Genomic DNA, 17,015 nt, shown 5'->3' with positions numbered 1-17,015 from the left:
CCGATTTATTGACGTGAGTGTTATGTCATGTTATTCGCACATATATATTATGCTCGTAATCAATGAGGCGGCGTAAAGTGCGCGTTAACCCTTTCGCTATTCCGAGCATGTTCAGCCGGCTAGAATCGAGAGATACGCGGTCATCGATCAAGGTTCTTCGCCGTTTTATGACGTAATTATTTCAAGCTGGTTACGTGGAATATGACAATCAATCCCCGTCGTTACACGAGCCGCTAAAAAAATTGCAAGGATACAAAATATGTCATCATTTATTCTCCTGGACGGAAAAAAAATTATTACATTGATTCCACGTTGAGGCAAAACTACAAGATATATATTATGTTAAATATTATAATATAATAATAATAACGAGGAGAAGACTATCGGAAATGATGCAAAAGTGAGCCTCGAGCTCGAAATACACGCATGAATGAATTCGCGTCTCGCTTTCTTTCCGCTTGACTGAATCTACCTACCTACACCCGAGTAGTAGGTGCCCTATGAGTCAGACAGAACCTGTCGGGATCAGACAGCACGTTTGCATTGTGCTCGCGGCATAGCAAGCGTCTTGCATATACGCAAACAAACGAACGAAGGACCGGGGAAGCCGATTACGATGTCTTCGAGATCCCGGAGACCCTCTCCTTCCCCCTCGTACATGTCGATCGTTAAAGCCCGCGCCCACGTATCCAAAAGTTACGGACACATCGAGTTACAGACGGAGTTGTCACTTCATCGCGGGGGGGGGAGGGGCGAGAAATTGTATTGTCCGTTGATTTCGAAGTGATCTCGTGGCAAAAAAAAAACTGTACAAGCCGAAAGTGTCGGGAAGATCCGCGCGATATTAAATGTATTATTCATCTTCGACGTGACTCAACACATGGCGAGTCATCATCCCCTTACAAAGTCGCGGCCAAGTGACGCAAGAGCGATCGCGCGAGACGTAACGCGATCGCCGCGGGTATTGCATTTGCCATTGTTACTTCGTTTCCCCGTAGCACTTCCGAGATAAAATCACACGCGGGGAACGATAGGTCGAGAGAAGGGTGAAGAAAAATAGTGCACGAGATTCTCGCGTGTCGTAAAGTGTGAACAAAGTGGAAAGCAATTACGATCAGAATCAGTGGAAACGACGATTCTATACCGGCGAATTTCTTATTAACTTGTTACATGTACGGATGAAACATTCGCCAGCTGTTACCGAAATTTCGCTGCCCAAAAATCAATTGAAAATGAAAAATGTCGATAGCTTGCAATAATATTATTATATAGTATTATAAAATATGGATTTTTTTATTGTATGATAAATGTGTCTTTCTTATGATCTTTTGCGACGAACTCTTTTGAGATATATACATATAGAATATAGTATTATTGATACGATAGAAATATATACGTGGCATCGATGTCTGGAGCTTCTCATATTGCGCGATTTTTCGACTGCGCAGAAGATTATCGAGATTTTTCTATAGAAAAATCCTTCGCAAATGATACCGAAAAAAGCAAAGCATCAATATCATTACGCCACTTGATATCGCACCTGTATGCAATGTATAAAACCAATATAGATGCGGAAAGATATATATATATGTATTCCCGAAATGATTTCTTCTTCTCTTCTACAAGCTTGGCGAAAATTAATTTTACTGATACACAAGCGAAAATAAATAAATTCATTTATATTGACATATTTGAATATTTTGAATATTTTGAAATTCCACGACGGCGAACATCGTGAATCGAATATAAAACTGATTTTTTATGCGTATCTTCGTCGATGTTCGTAGAACTGTAAAAACCGTCTGGTCAATCTGTGAATGCATTTCCATCAAATGAATCTGATTGAATGAAATGTATAAAATGCAAGGGATTTTATCCTTGCATTTGTTTTGTGAAATCGAATAAAATACACCATACGCATGGATGCGACATAAATGTGCGGTAATATACAATATAATATTTTAGAGTGTTAGATAATACGACGAAAAAGTAAATAAATATAATATAGCATATTAAATAATATTATATATACATAATATAATTTATGATATATATATATATATATATATATATATATATATATTCTTTTTTTTTACAACGTTAACTTTGTCGATATAAACTAAAAATACATTTTATATATACAGAGCATTGAAAAACATGGCAAGGCTTTATCTCGGCCCATCTTTGTTAATTAAAATTTAATCGCCAAGATTACTCCAAAGAAAATATCGTTTTAAAAATTGTCCAAACTTTCGCTGGATGAAAGGCATTCCGTATATATTTCGATGAGACGAATTCATCCCTCAAGAGCTGATCTGCTAATAACTGTATCTGTCAGCCAACAACGCCAATTTCGCGCGGTGATGATTCTATTAACATTTCGACGAATTGTTCCGGCGCGGAATTTAGGTCAGTATAATATAATTACCCGATGATCCATGAAAGACAATCACGTCGCCTATATTTCCAGGGAATAAACTCTACATCTTCGCTTAAAGATTTTATCGTCTGGTAACTTGCACCTTAGATATCCCATCTCTCTGTTCTGTAAAATTTTCTCGCGAGAGCCAGCTACCTAAAGGCGACATAAAGGTTCTCTGTGTTTTGAGCTCGATTTGTCGAACATTATATTAAATTGTCGCTAAAAGGATTAGGCTTTTCTTTTTCCTCCCGTCGTTTTCCGAGAAAGGATAATTCCGTAGTTTGTTCAGTGCGGATGAGCGTAATGCGCGTTCGCCTCCACAGAACATGAAATTAAAACTTTTTATCCTCATTAGGAACCCGAGACAGGATACATACATACCCACACCCAAATTATCCTTCGACCCGTGAACAACGACTTTGCAGTCGTTGAATACGATGCTTTCATCTCACCTCGTCTCGTCTCAGTCCGCGCCTCGGTAAATTTTATTTTGCTGTAACATAATTATTTCTCGCCTCAAATCTTCCGATAATAATTGACAAGAGACATATATCCGAAGCGAAAATTAATTTTGAAATAATTTTCTCGCTAAATATTTTCGTTAGAAAAATCCAAACTTGTCTCTTATTATCTCCACGGATGGCGACTCTGCAATTCTTTTCTTTAATTTCGATTATTTCTATGATTGCGAGATCAAGAGATCACCTGTCGTCGTCGTTAATCCTCTCTTCCTTTACCTACTTCGTTTCTTCATCTCTCAAGTTCCTTTACATAGGATGCATTCTATCTGTCTTTGATCTGACTTTTATTTACCGACGTTGACGTTGCGCTCGGATTCGATCGCTCGAGCGAGGACGAAGATGAAATGACATCGTTATTTCGGCTTAGCGACAGTTTTCACTCTGAGCCGGAGTGGATGGATTTTATTGATCGAAGTTCTGGGACCTGGGACTGCGGGGATGTGGCCGTAGGCAGGTACCAACATGCGCATGCCGCATCAACCTACAGCTACACTCTCGCCCTCTCTCGCCCACCTCGGTCGCCGTCTCGTCGTCGCCCTGTTCCTCTTTGCAACCCTCCTTCCACGACCCTCTCTCACTCTCTCACTCTCGTCCTTTCACTGTTTCACGCACCTTTCCTACCACCCTCCTCCCACGAGTCCTCCTTTCATCGTCCTTCGCAACCCCTTCATTTCGCGATTTTATTACAATTCTCTTCCATCTCCTTTTCTCTGTCTGATACTTCCTTTCCTTCTTCCCCTTCTTATAAGCATCTTGTCTCTCCTTATCAAAATTTTTATTCTCTGCAATTCCTTTCCTCTAACTTCATTTCTGAGCGAAACGTCGGCGTTTTATGTCCTCTGCTTTTCCTAAACTTTCATTATTTTTACGGTATACGACAAGATCGTAATTATATCATAACATTGGCGGATTCTAGGAAGGAGTTTTGGGATTAAATCCCTTCCCCTTTTAAATTAAAAAGAAATAATTGCAATCTAATTATTTATGAAAATATTTTCACTATTAACCAAATAATTTTGTAGAAATCTCCCCCCATTATCGACTTCAGGATCCGCTAATGTATCATAATTACGGTGATCTTGGCGAACAAAAATATTCGATCCATATCACTCTTTTCTGTCTTTTCGTCTCTTTCTTTAGCTACTCACCACGTCCTTTCTTTTCTCGCTACCTCCTTTCTCTTCGGTCATTATTCATTTCTTTTCTTTTCGACCGCACGTATTATCACATATCTTCCGATTTCCCACATTCGATGCTGCATTGTGCCTTTTATGATCTCTTTTTTACAGAAATTTATAATACGTCGCGTTTTCCCCTTCGAGTATAAAGAAAATGAAATATTATATCTCGAATATATCTATCGAGAGTCTTTCGATTAACAACATATATAAATTCGATCTTATAGCGTACATAATTTTTCTTTATACGACACAGAGAGAAATGCAGAAACAAGTTTGTATTTAATTAAACACCATCGCGCGACACCGCAATTCCACGTACTTTATTCGCTAATTGCGCACGCTGGCCATTAAAAGCGCGCAAACGTGCAACGCTCTCTTCATGAGAGCCGATGTTGAAATTTATTTCGCGTATTAATAATTCTGCGAGTGTGCTGGTGACATGAATAGTTCATATTGATCTCTTTCCTTTTCCCTCAAATCTCCTCAATTTCCTTAATGTCAATCTTAATGCTATATACAATCATATTATTTTGAAAATAACACAGATAATTTTCCTCGAATTAAGCTCTAATAAAGAGAGTCCCCTCGTACGCGCTATTTGTAATCTTTATTACAGATCCTCTTAATTTCGCGAACGCCCGATTTATCGTTACGAGATAACGATGCAGCATGAATGAATCCTATATGCTCAATTAAGCGTTAATTAATGTATATGGTTCGGCATATATGTATATTCATCTCTGTTAATCTATTTCCCTTTTTACGAAACGTAAAATTCACGGACGTACATAATTTTCGATTATTTCTCAAATTTATTTTGCGAGCAATAAATTATCACCGTATTTTCGCACAGCAATTTTGGGCAGTTAAATTTACCGTTTTATCAAATTTACAACGTAATTTCGTGGCAGATGATACGATCAGAAAATCGATCATCGGTGTCATCTAACAAGTCTCATTTATATGTATTACGTAACACATACTTGAGAAAGTGTAAAGAATATATTATTAGGAAGAAAGAGAATAGAGAAGGAGAGAGAGAGAGAGAATATCACACGGCTGGAATTAACTTCACATTGTTCCATATTAATATGTCAAGCTTTCTGTATATACATATATTCTCTCTGTTCTGCATCTACACATATTCTATCTTACGCACTAAATTTTCATATATATAAATATTTAAATAAACTTTACGAACACTCAACTAACATTTGCAGTGACAAATTCTGATTTGTCACTGCAAATGTTAGTTGACAGCTCGGAACATTTGTTGAGGACGTATTTGCCGTATCGCTGCGGCGATACAAAGTGTACTATAGATGACCCATCAATATTTCGGAAAGCCGATAATCCAAACATTTTCGAGTACTATGTAGTACGCACGAGAATTGAACACATACGTGCTGGCGCGTACGCGTATTTGCATGTGCGTAATTGCATGCTTTTCGCACACAACACATATGTATGTGCATACACGTAATTGTGCGCGAATTTTCGGACGTCGGTAATTATATGTGAATATTTAGAGACGATGACCCGAGAGTCTCTATGACGAGAATACACACGCGACGATTGAGTGGACGATTCTACCGATTCTAAATTGATATCAGCGATCGAAACTGAGTTCGTGAATCCAATTTTGGACGTGTCATTTCGGAAAGAAATCGTATCTTGCATATCAATTTTAAATGCTGATGTCGCGAATCTATATCGAAATTGTGTTGGTTTTAACCCCCTCGTTTCAAGAAAACCGATCGCCCTGTTTCTGGCAAATGTGTACTCCGTTGAAATTCATAATAGATACGATATTCCCCTGTAAAACATGTAGGTACTTCGCAAGGTGCGTCACGCACGGCATGGGAATAAATTGCGTGAGGAAGCCCAGACAGAATTCTATGAAATTATTCGGATTCCCCTCTGGTTTGCATTATAATCGGCGTAAATAATAAATTTTGCCATCGATTAGCGAAATTGAACGCAACATGTGAGTTTTAGACAATATTGTCGCAAAAAACAATAGTTTTAACACATGAAAAAACTTGGTGTTTTAAAAAATTATAAATAATAAAGCATAGTTAGCGACTCGTAACATCTTTACACAAATGTAATTTATTCTTTATTGTCAGTTTCTTTACTGGAAGAACTGAAATTTTTTTCTTATAAATACTCTTTTATTAATACTCGAAGTTAATGAGCTTATATCAATAGAAAGCTAGCAAAAAAGCTATCGTTAAAAGAAATCATAGATATTAAGCCTTCATAATGGTATGACCAATAGCGTCAGGGACACGTTTTTGTCTATTTTCCTACTGGGTCAAGAAATTCAAGGCAATCTATATTTAGGACGCGATTAATGCGAATAATAGTCATCAGTAAGATATATCGTGTCCATAGATTATAGTATTATACATTTGAATATATATTATGTATATTTAAATTAAAATATCATCTACGAAATAATTTCGTAAACAATTTCCGATCATACTACTTTCCGAATTAAAAAAAAAAGAGATTGTATATTTTTGACAATTTTTTGAGAATCCTTATAAAAACTATACATAAATATACACATATATATCTATATGCGCAGAAGAAGTAAAACTAGATTTTATTGCTTTTTCACGAGCATAGCCCTCTATTTATTTCTGTTATCTGCCATGACTAATGGTGATCTAAGGAGTGATATATAAAAGAGAAAGAGAATATGAAAGAACGTTGGAGCGCGACTTTTGATTTGTTCATAGAACAAACTCTTGCAGAGCGGAGAGAGACAAGACTGACTAACATAAGAGGGAATGTACGACATCAGGGGCGTATATCGTCGTCGAGATCGGCGAAAGGGAGAGATTCTCCGAAGTGCATGTCGGGATTCTATAAATACAAACGGACATTTAAGGCCTGTAACCCCCCGCCCGTGGAGCAGAGAATAGATGTACAACGTGAGATGATGTGCACACATGTGTGCACGCTTTTGCGCGCTCGTATGAACAAGAATCCAGCGTGAACCACGTGTACACGTGTATTTTGTGCCCACGTGCGACATGTAGAAAATCATGTTTGATTCGAATTAAAAATCATCAAGGTTTTCTGAAGATTTATTAACTACATATATCGAAAATTTGCTAACTTTTGTCACAACGAAACAGAGAAATGTTAAGAAAATTGATTATCCCGAGAGACTTAACTTGCGCCAAATAGTGATCGACGGCATATTAAATCACGATAACGTGCTATACAATAAAATCGTTGTAGATAGACTTGTCAAAATGGATGCGTTTCCGATAAATAACCCTACGTAGACGTAGCTATTTACCAACTATAAATAGAACGAACGTAGCATGTAAAGATATCAATAAAGTGCAACGTGGATGCGCGGCGTAAACATCTAACTTTCGATATCGTGCTCGATCTATATTCAGTAAAATTTAATTAACAAAGGATAATATATAAAGAGAAATGTTTTAGCGAAAATTTATTTAGCGGAATACGTAATTGCTTTTTAATTATTCATACGAAAACCCTTTGTGCGCCTGAATTATCGGACCGGCAAAAATAAGGTCCTTTCGGAAGGAGCCGCACGCGAACCGTGTGTGTCGAAAATAAATTGCTATCATCATTTCCGCATACACCGCACGTGGACTTGGCTTGCAAAGTACCTTGCACGTAACGTACGCGGGGAAACGAAAAGAGAAAAAATAAAAAAAAGATTATTGCGACGCTTGTGGCAATCAGGATTACGTGCCGGAAAAAAAATAATCGCCAGAAAATATCTCTTTCAGAAAGCTACGCTTTTTTTTTTTCAATTTAATACCGTGCTATATATCATGTATATCCCATGATACCTATATATATATTCTACGATTCCGCGAACTTTGTGAGCGAGCACAAAAACGATTCGCAATTTGCCTTTGAAAGGAGGCTTGTTCGGGCGTACGAAATTTCTTCTTCGTCAAAAACAAGGATCTTTAGGACCCCCTCGGCCTTTGTGCGAAGAAATGGAGCGACTCGCGAGGGCACCGTAATATGGTAGTGATTGTAAAAGTGTTTTTCACTCGAATCTTTGACCTAGAAAGCGATAATACATCTGCATTAAAATTCGTTCTTTTCAAACTCGCTATTTAAACGAGAATTGGTGTTCGCTAAATTTATTGTAAATTGTTGTGGTTTTACAATTTGTATTCGTCCTTATGTTAAAGCTCTTTGCACGTCTACTTAGAATCTAAAGAGCAAGAAAACTTCTGTAGACCAAGATCGAGTAAGAAAACGAGCATACTTGCTCGTGACAAGGATTCGACGAGCTTGAACCGGAGAATCCGTGAAACCGCGCGTTTTTCTCAGTGTATTTAAGGACCCGACGAGGCCGCACACGCGGTAACGCCCGCGACGCGCAGTAAATGACGTAGCAAATGTCTCTCGTAGGCTCGAAATCTACCGCTAAATTTACACGAAAGAAGAGAGGAAGTCCATGCGGAGGTCCGCGAAGAGAGAAAGCAACGGAGCGCTCTCCTCTCGACGATGAAAAGAGCAAACGTCGGAGCTTCGGAGGCGTTTTTGCGAGGCTATTTTCCCGCAAGCTTGCCCGCACGAGCTTAAATCTAAAGAGACAAATCCCGATGTCGGCCCTGAATATCTCTGTGTGAGCTTCAAAGGAAATGAAGAAATTTTTCTAATTCATTCATTTCTGTTTCTAGATATAAGACAAGAATAATATTAATAATGATTATATATATTACATAATAAAAAAATAATAACTTAATAATAATTTAAAATAAATTGAATAAACCTAAGAGATATATAAAGATCGTTGAAATAATATTAAAAAACGCGCGCGATGATAAAATGATACGGTTTAATTAAAAATATGTTATTAATTTTTTATTTAATTAAAGTAATTAAAATACGTAGGTAATATTTAATCGTATAGGTTAAAAATTACACAGTCGTTCGGTAAATGCGATTCGCCATTAGTTAGTCAAAGTTACGACATAGCCGTATAGCGGCATAACCGCCTTATCAAATGGCATTTCGCATGATCATCGTCGCAAATGCAAACGCTGCGCGGGTTATACAATTTGCACACGGAAAGGATTGAAAAATCGACGGATAAAACGACGCTAAACGAGGCGCCGACGAGCGCGCCGTTAAAAATCATTGGCGCAATGCGGAAATCACGTACGATACAGGCTCCCCGCGTCGACTCACCCCTCTCTTTTCCTTTCTCTCTTTAAAAAATGCCGCATGTATTAATTTTAATATGTCTACACGATAAAGTAACGTATTATAGAATTCCGTTGTCCTGCTGACTTTAAGGACATATTGCGCCGGCGCGTTAAAAAAAGATGCTCCGAAATAATACGCCTACTCTGGGAATATTTATTTTAACAGATTCTTTAATCAAGTTGATATAGCGATATTTTTTCTATCACTGAATTTTGTGACACCCTATACTACTGTAAAAATAGATACGTAAAGATGTGTTTCTTTTCATTGATTCTTTATGTCTAATTAAATATGTATACCACGTTAGGACGTACCTTGTTATGAATGCCAAGCACATATTCGCATATAGCGATTATAACAATAATAATTTCGTGACAATAATGATAAAGCAATGAAATATTATAAGAAATCGTCGAGGATGATGCACATTTGGAAAGAATATGTTACTTTAAATTTTTTTAAATTTAAATATATTTTTATGAATGTTTTTTATTTTTATATCGCTAGTACATTAATCAACAGGGTAGTTAAATTAATCGACCAAAACTAGCCAATAAATTTGTCTAAGTTACGACTTTTTCGACCATATGGTTGTGGTCCTTTTAAAGTATAACTGAGATATTAATTAAATTTCTCGATTCAGCGACTTTCGGACCAATATTTTTCTCGCTTAAAAATTTAATTAATATCTCAGTTATACTTTAAAAGGACCACAACCATATGGTCGAAAAAGTCGTAACTTAGACAAATTTATTGGCTAGTTTAAATATTATATGTTCAAAAATGAGCACGAAATTTTTATTAAAACCAAGAAATTTACCATATTAATTGACATGCAATCTTCGTACGATTATAATGATTCGCAAGGTGTTTCCCGACATATATCGGGACAATTAGTATTATAGCGTCGCTTGTAACCGCGCGATTAAAAAGCATGTCGGTCGCTTTGCTCACTTCACCGACACGCTCACGGAAAAACATAGATGTAAACGAATCAACAGAGAGAAATTAGTGGTGGCACGATATCGAGCGTCTAATGCAGATTAAGAATAAACGAACCGCGCGCGAGAAAGAGAGAAAGAATTCGTTTTACGATCCGCCTAGCAACCATCGACTTCGGTCTGTCCGATAATTCAAGGAAGGGAAATATAAGCGAAGGAGAGGATGAGCACCGTTAGACTAACGTCCAGGAAATGTATGCAACGACGACGGATACACGCAATCTTAGTTAATCCCGCGACAACGCGAGGAAGCGAAAATCTGACCGAAATGAAAATCAGTTGTTTTACAAGTGCACTCTTATCCAAGCTGCATGCCAATCATGCCTCGGCTGTCATGTTCGACACTCGATCGACTCTCTCATACGCTAATAGTTGTATATATCAGACGTAATCGTACGCATACGTTAAATGCGTGCCGTTAAAATGATTACGTGTGTGTTGAAGGAGCATCTGATTCTACGCAAAAAAAAAAAAAAAAACTCACGTATCTCGTGCACAGAAAAGGGGGTCTCGTCTATTGTATCCCCGCGTGGCGTGGACTTTTTCTTCATTAATAATATATAATAATACATGTTCTCGTTATATAATAGTAGCGATAAATGACCGTTTCTGACCGTCCTTGATGAGATTCGTGACAATGGGCGATTTACAAAAGTGACGACTCACCTTTCGCAAGGCGGTTCAAGATGAGGTCCTTGTGTTGTGCAGTATGAGGCTCAGGAAGCACGACGAGAAGATAGCAGCCACTTAGGGGCGACGGCGGCGGATGTTGTTGCTGTTGCTGTTGCTGGTGAGCGGTCGCTGGTACCGCGGTACCAGTATTCGGTGTGCTCGGAGACGCATTCTGTTCGACATTCGTCGACGTGGCGCTTTCCTCTCCTCCTCCTCCTCCGCCCTCCCCGGTGGGGTCGGTGGTACTCATTGCTATAATTTTAGCATTGCTACAATTTTAGCATTATATTATAATAGAAGTTATATAATTAAAATTAGTGTATTAATAGAGAAATCAATTATAAAATATATTAGAAATCTTATATATTAAAAAAAGAGATTTATGTTCTTTAAAGGAAAACAAATGTATATAAAACAAACATGTATGAATTTGTTTTCTCTCGTAATAATTTCTTTTTACACTAATTACTATTTTGCCGCTTTTATTGGCGAACATATCTGATCTGGCAAACATTAACGATGATTTCTCCTGTCTCAATGATTAATCTTATGATAATTTATTCTTAAATCAGATAAATTATATAGATTTAGATATATACATATACATATATAGTTTCAATTATGCATATACAAACTAAGTATATATACGTGCGTATAAAGGTGCAAAAATGTCTCATAATTGAATGCTGATTACTAATCAATGCGCCATGTTAAGTGGCTGTCAGTTACCTGTTTCTACTTTTTCATTTAACTATAATCAACTTTTCACACAAACGCCGCTATATTTATTTCTCTTTTTACGGCTATTAACGCTTCAATTACCGGTATGTGATTAGTTTTTAAATCACAAAAATTATTACGAAAATTTCATCGCTGAAAAAGATTTACAGAAAAGGGACTTTTTAACATTCTCGTGAAAAGAAATACACAAACTTTTCGCTGAGAAACGCGTGGCAGCAACTTAATGTTACCATTGATTATTGCTCTCTCTTAATTACATACGTTGTATGCATGATGCTAATTGCAATTAATGCGTTCGACGCGCCGCGAGAGAAGAGAAGGAAAGTTTCAACCAGCATCGGATGATTTATGTTCCACTATCACTCGAGGATTATTCGTTAAATCTACGTCGGTCTGCTGCGCCATTATACCATTCTATGTATCTCGCATACGGACGCTCCATCTGCATTGCGTACGAGATGGGAGATGAAACGGACCTCGGGGCCGAAATAGAAGTGGAGAGATCTAACATCGCGAGGGGTTGTAGAGCGGTGCTTTGTGCAGCCTTTCGTTGGCTCTTCTTCTTTTAAGTCTTACGCGGTCGCGAACCGTAATTTCTTCCCCGTAAAGACGATATTATCCTCCTAATGCTCGCTTTATGACCGTACGTACCGGCGAACTTTACGACGGAACGATCAATCGTTCGCGCCGGCGTTAAAAAAAGTCTCACTCACAGCGAGAATAACGTGTAATTCTTCGGGAAAGTTGAGGAAGAATTTAGCGATCGAGCAATTTCATCCGCATATTTTATTCGCGATTATGCAAAGAGAATATCGATATCGTTCTTCGATCCTGAAAAATTGTGATATCTATGCTTATGTAAATTTTTGGATAATTTTTTATATAAATGCATTTTTCGGTGCCTATTTTTTTAACTGTTTGTGACAAGAATTTCCGCAAGAATTCGAGCAGGAATCTATGTCTACTTGAATTTAAGAATTTCTACGGAGATTGGAAGGGAAATGTGTGCCATCAAATCTCTAAAATCTCTAATCTTCGTGCGAGCTAACATCGATGAAATATTCCCGTCGAAACCTTATGAGAGAGATCGAACTTCCCGATGAAGGGGAAATCAGTTCCCCCGGGAAGAGAGCGCGAGCTTCGTCAGCGAAAGGAAGCCTCGCGTGGAAAGTTCGAGAGGAACGAAATCCGCGTAACTCGAAATCGCGGATCGCGAATATCGGAGGCGATCCTGCGAAGGTTGCTTCCTGCTCGCGGCGAGTCGCACGCACATCGCCGGGGCCGGCGTTGCGCAGGATTCACCACGAAACGCGGCGCTATATCACATCCGGGGCGCAATGCGCAGGACGGGCACGAGAGACGAGTACCGGGGTACCCCCGCGCCGTGGTCTAGTCTTAGATCATTGATCCAAATTCTGGCTGTGGAGACGACGAGGGGAGACGACGGTTGAGAATGTTCTCGCTGACCAAATTGTGATCGATTCGTACGACCGTATCCGGTCAGACACATGGGAGGAAAAAGACGATAGGTACCTGATCGTGGACCGAACACTGTCGCTGGAACACTCTCTCTCGTTGATTTCCTTTCGAATCTTTTTCTCTCGATCGAGAACGAATCTCACTATCACGGGGGAGAGATCGGCGAAACTTTCGGTGACGAGACCACCCCACCATGTAACCGCGACTGCAGTGCAACCCCTTGGTAACAAGTCGCCCCCTCTCGCGGGTCGCTCGACGATGACGGTAGCGGCTGATAAAATCCATACGTCATATCGCAGGCGAGAAATCGTCGGCGCGAATTTCGTTATTTCGATTTGCATGCTTCCCATCCCTCCATCGTCGCGGGTTGTTATCAGTGACCCGATTAAACCCAGCGGTCGTCGACACGTAAGGAAATTTCGATCGACCAAGTCCTACTTATAACTCACCTAATTACTCGTTACACCCTCCAGCAATATTCCGAGTGCCACGAGCCGGGGAAGTCTCGAACAATCGGTAACCAGGTATCCTGGAGAGCCGCCGCCGCTGCTGCTGCTGCTGCTATTGCCGCGATGACGGACGAGCGATGATGTCCTTGAAGAGTGGCGAGAGATGACCCTTCGGAGGGATGGATTGCGTACGTCGGAAACGGCACGTCACCGAGCTGTCCTTGTCCCTTCGTCCTCTCTCTCGAGACCCGGCCGGGGCCCCACCTTTCGTTTCCCTTTGCGCGCCGCGAAAAGTACTGTGCGAGATCGGCGATTGAGAATACGGATGAGATTAAAGTATCGAGAATATAGGGGAAGAAATATAATAGCGAATGAGAAAGAAAAATAGGGCAGAGATGACAGACAGAAATGGAAGAGAAAAACGAACACATAGAGAGTTAAGAGAAAGAACAAGACAGAGTTGGAGTAACATAGGACGAACGTGCGAAAGTGTATACATGTATGTGTGTACGTATACCGAGGACCGAGGTACCGTTGATGTTGATCGTCTCCGAAGACAACGGATTGCGAGCGGGCGAGCGAGAGAGGAAGAGAGACAGAGAGAGGAGAGAGAGAGAGAGCTACGTGAAGACCGGCGATCGACGGATGGCCTCCTACGCGCTCCGGTTGTCCGATGTGGAAGCCTCTCCGTCGATGTTGGGAGTACGTCGCGAAATCCTTCTCTCCTCTCCTCGCGATGGGCTCTCTTCCCTGGGCTGTCTAGGAACGTCGACGACAACCCCGAAGACGACGATGGCGAGAACGACGACGTTGACAGTTCTCACAATGCTTATATGGTGCGACCCCGTCGACCTTATCAAGCTCGGCAGCAACACTCGCGTTGCGGGCTGCCGGCTCTCTGACGGGAGAACTCGCGGTGCGGCCCTCTGCGTCGGCGATGGACCCTCCCCGTCTCCCGCCAACCTCCCTCTTCCGTCGCGACGCACCGGCACCCCCACTAGTTTCGCACGGTGCGCTTGGTCGTCCGCGCAGCCGGGCCTACCGCCGTCATCGTGCCGCCGGTCTATACATCGTCAGGGACGACCACGACGTAGAACACACTTCTGGAGTCTGTCTGGGTGTCGCGCGGACCAGGGACGAGGGGAAGGTTGAAACGCGGGGGAAAGACGTGCGCGGCCATCGCGCCGGTCGCGCGGAGGAACCGGCGACCCGGACGTGTGCCGGAAATGACGTAACGACCAACAGATCGCGGGGAACCGTGGAGGCTCGTAGGGGCTGGATTTTCTTCCCTTCCCTGAAGGGGCTCGTAGCCGAGAAAGGGCGGAAATAATGAGAGGAAAGATTAGAACCTACGGCGAAATCGCGCGCGTCCAAGATGATGAGATTAATCGGTGAACCGGGATCGTAATGTCTTGGAAGTTATCTCGGATAATAGCAATAATGATAGATAAAGGCGCGTTATGATGCCAATCCACAATCGGAATTATTGCTTCTATAATGTCAGACATTTACACTTCTGAATCTCAATGCGATTTTATTGAACGATAAATTATTTATTTGCTAGAACAACGAGTCGTTAAAATGGCTAAACTGGGTGACCTTGAAATAGAATAATTTGAAATGAAGTGGTTGATGCAATTAATGACAAATAAAAATCGGATAATACATTATTTTCCTTTCCCTCTTCCCCCTTCCTCGTCCTTCTCTTTCAGCTAGATTACAAAACAAGTTTTTGCTTTTGCTCATTTTGCTCTGCTTCCGCGTAAGACCGGTGATTAATCAATCATCGCAATCACTTTGTAACGTATAACGAGGGATACTCGAAATACGGCCTATATAAAGTATGATCGAAATGCGACATATGGCAATGACAGGAAATATAAACGAAGAATGAGATTGAGATTTATATAGCATTCCTTCTACTTATATATCTTTTAATTTTATTACGCTTTATGCGATTATTATTTTTCAGCCAAGAATAATTATAAAAATATCATAAATATCGATAAATCAGCATTTTGAATGAAAATAATAATATAAGAATTATAATATAAGAATTAGTCTTAGTCAGTGTTGGTCAATAAAATCTTAAACCTTGTTTAAAAATTCGACTGGCAAATCACATCTTACATATTGAAAATAATAATATTTTTCAAAAATTTTTATCACATTTTAATGGTTCAAGAATGGTTCAAGATAATATTTTGTGCATATTTATGATTTTATATATACAACTAGTATAAATAAATATATAATGTATTCATTTATACTAGTATAAATGAAGCTATTTATATATATTGTATATATAACTAGCTCCATTTTTACTCGTCTATAACCGTCCACGCTATTCAGAATGTCGCGAATTTATCGATTCTGAGAGAAATTAAACGAAAGCGCGCTTAGATATAGAATTAATATTCTCGTGTCTTTTCGATACGTCATTGAGTGACAAGACAGTGACTGTCAGCATTTGGCAAAGAACTATAAAAAAAGAGATAAAGGGAAGAGAAGTTTGCTGTTCGTATTCGCAAAATTTTTTTCTTCAATTTTGTAGTTGGAATAATCTATCTCGAAGGTGGAAAAACGAATTCGCCAAGTTCCGATGGTTTTTGCGAGCAAGACTCACGATCATTCCCCGAAGATCGAATAGCAAATAGCTAGCGTAGCAAAAAAAAAAAAAAAGAAAAAAAAAGGATCGTCTTTCAAACGTTGCCTTCTCGTTCCTCTCGCATGCGAGATATTATCACCTCGTGTTCGTTTGTACTCCTTTTCTTCCCTCTATTTTCTTTGCTTCCGACAAGTGTCGCGAAGTCTTACGAATTCAGAATTCTATACGAAACATCACACACACAGAATACAGAAATATATGTAACAGACAATGTAATTTTGTCAAGAGACAAATCGATTTACATGAATGACGAGGAGATACTACTCGCAATACTAATTGATTGCACACATGTACTGGTTAATTAATGAAATAGTTCCATCGTGTTCGCTGAATAGTTACACGATAGGAAGGATGTGTGTAGCACATTGACGGGTCCATACGACGATGATATCGATTTCGAAGGGATACGCGAGATACCTGCTGCCGTCTGATGCAAGTTTAATGCCGCGGCCTTAATGGTGCACGGCTGTTTATGCGAGCGTGTCGACGGTCATGTATCTGGGCAAAATCCACTCGATGGCAGTTAAATATAAAGAGACGGTTCGATAACGCAACACACGAAATAATACAAGTCCGCGATTTAATATCCCAGTCATACTCATTTGTCGCATTGCAGTGTTATTGTGCTCCTTTTTTCGAGCTCTCGAAAAAGGGCTCT

At 39.7% G+C, this 17,015-nt stretch overlaps 2 protein-coding genes across 6 annotated transcripts in view; one reads left to right on the top strand and one right to left on the bottom strand.

Annotated features, from left to right (window-relative positions):
- The window catches only part of Rpl29 (ribosomal protein L29), a 215,893-nt gene that overhangs the window by 165,721 nt on the left and 33,157 nt on the right, over positions 1 to 17,015 (top strand). The gene's annotated exons all lie outside the window — the stretch shown is intronic.
- LOC145932994 (uncharacterized) overlaps positions 1 to 17,015 on the bottom strand; it is a 69,865-nt gene that overhangs the window by 33,997 nt on the left and 18,853 nt on the right. For 2 of the 5 annotated variants that reach the window (XM_083032260.1, XM_083032300.1), the window contains exons 1-3: positions 14,207 to 14,599; positions 13,690 to 13,985; positions 11,015 to 11,272 (exon numbers count right to left, since the gene is read on the bottom strand). In XM_083032260.1, the coding sequence (XP_082888386.1) occupies positions 11,015 to 11,270 (256 nt within the window). In that variant the 5' untranslated portion in view covers positions 11,271 to 11,272; positions 13,690 to 13,985; positions 14,207 to 14,599. Of the gene's footprint in view, positions 1 to 11,014; positions 11,273 to 13,294; positions 13,413 to 13,689; positions 13,986 to 14,206; positions 14,600 to 17,015 lie in introns of those variants that run through there. The other 3 variants (XM_083032270.1, XM_083032289.1, XM_083032280.1) reach the window with 3 other exon arrangements.

The sequence above is a fragment of the Prenolepis imparis genome, unplaced genomic scaffold, assembly GCF_030444845.1.
Source record: "Prenolepis imparis isolate NDT839.2.m4 unplaced genomic scaffold, iyPreImpa1.0 SCAF_1, whole genome shotgun sequence".
Classification (NCBI taxonomy): domain Eukaryota; kingdom Metazoa; phylum Arthropoda; class Insecta; order Hymenoptera; family Formicidae; genus Prenolepis; species Prenolepis imparis.
The sequence above is the reverse complement of the archived record's forward strand: the minus strand, read 5'-3'. Positions and strand labels throughout refer to the sequence as shown.